General features: G+C 42.0%; 1 protein-coding gene across 1 annotated transcript; it reads right to left on the bottom strand.

The window, feature by feature from the left end:
• Positions 1 to 280: 280 nt before the first annotated feature.
• On the bottom strand, positions 281 to 1727 carry CSUI_007835 (atpase family associated with various cellular activities domain-containing protein; the record flags this gene model as incomplete). Its single annotated transcript, XM_068067978.1, has 2 exons — positions 281 to 452; positions 1473 to 1727. Coding segments are annotated over 2 exons (426 nt in total), but the record flags the coding sequence as incomplete, so codon positions are not given.

Raw genomic sequence — 1727 nt, 5'->3', positions numbered from 1 at the left:
TCTATCTTTAATCTATCTTTAATCTATCTATCTATCTATCTTTAATCTATCTATCTATCTATCTATCTTTCTATCTATCTATCTATCTTTAATCTATCTATCTATCTATCTATCTATCTATCTTTTATCTATCTATCTATCTATCAATCTATCTATCCATCCATCCAGTGTATCTTCTTCCTCTCTCTGCCTCTACCTCCTTCTTCTTCTTCCTATTGTTGCTTCCGTGTCTCTTCCTTTTTTTGTTTTCCTTCTCGCTTCTATCTAGCTGGAATCTGACCTCTCCTGTGTGCCAGTGGAGATCCAGAAGAAGGCGAAGAGAAAGTGGAGAATTTCCCCTCCCCTGTCGACTGATGCTGAAGACTCTGAAGGTGCCCCTGCCCCTGCTGTTCTGTCACAAAGCCATTCGTCCGTAGAAATTCCTGAAGAGACGCCGAGCAAGACTTGCTAAGCTACACATACGAGAGACCAAAGAAAGAAGAGAAAAGATCGGTAGATGGAGAAGAAGAAGGAGAAGAAAAGAAGAAGTCAGCCAAAAAGCATCGCTAGAGATCTATTTCAGAACGGGAAGGAGTAGAAGGAAACAGAGAAAGAAGAAGACAAAGAGGGAAAGGAAGTCTACTTCACATGTACACGGAGACATAGGTGGATATCTAGACCTTTTTATCGATCTACCTGTATATATACTAGCACATATACACAGATATGTGTATGTATATATGTTTGCATCTATGTGGAAGCACTCCAAAGGGTTGATGAGAAGTAGGGCTTTCTGCTCCTCCTGAGTTTCGAGTGTACATACACCCGGTGATTCGATGGGTAAGTCTGCGGTAGGAGTTTGGGAAAAGACGCGACTTTCTTTGAAAGAAAATGTGTAGATCTTCGTTTCTTTACGGGAGAGACAGCAAGAAATCTTCTTTACCTAACGGATGGTGTCTCACCGACTCCTACTTTCTCCTTTCAAAGCTTTCTTAACAGAAGTTGCAGGCCTTCTCTATCTCTATATCTCTATATAACGGTCAGATAGAGAGGAACATACCCTAAGTGTAGAGTGATGCAAGCAGACAGAGAAAGAGAAAGGTAGCTAAGTAGATCTCTACCATTCTCTCTGTAGGCTTCCCCCTCCTAGTAAGAAGCTATGAGATATCGAAGACCCTGCATGCGTCGCCAATGAGCATCTAAAGATAGCTTTAAACACGTGCGCACAAACTGTAGGATCATACTCTGCTATTCCGCCTATGCCTAGGTATTCCCACATACACATACATAGATATATATATAGAGAGAGAGAGAGACAAAGGGAGAGAAGGAAGAGAAGGTGAAGGGGATAGAGTGGAATGTATGCTTTCCTCTCCTACTGTAGGTATATGAGAAGGAGAGCCGAAAAGAAGAAAAGAATGAGAAGAAGAAGGCTACGGAAGCATGTGTAAGGAACTTGGCTTCTTTTCTTTTGTTCTCCTTTTCTTGTCTACCTCATTGATGACGGCTAGCCAGACTTTTCGAAGATCGGCAGCTAGCTGTTGGCGTCTCGATGCTTGAGCTTGTAAGAATTGTTCGAGTGTATATACAGCATCAGGGTGAAGTACCAAGATATTCCAGCTTGTCAGTTTCAGCCCGTAACTTCGGATGGTCAGTAAAGCTCGGCGTAAAGTCTCATCTAAAATAAACAAATTCTTCTGAAGAATCGACGCGCAATTCCTATCCAGGCAGACAGAGAGAGAGAAAGA

The sequence above is a fragment of the Cystoisospora suis genome, assembly GCF_002600585.1.
Source record: "Cystoisospora suis strain Wien I chromosome Unknown contig_4219, whole genome shotgun sequence".
Taxonomy (NCBI): Eukaryota; Apicomplexa; class Conoidasida; order Eucoccidiorida; family Sarcocystidae; genus Cystoisospora; species Cystoisospora suis.
This window is presented reverse-complemented; position numbering and strand designations above follow the sequence as displayed.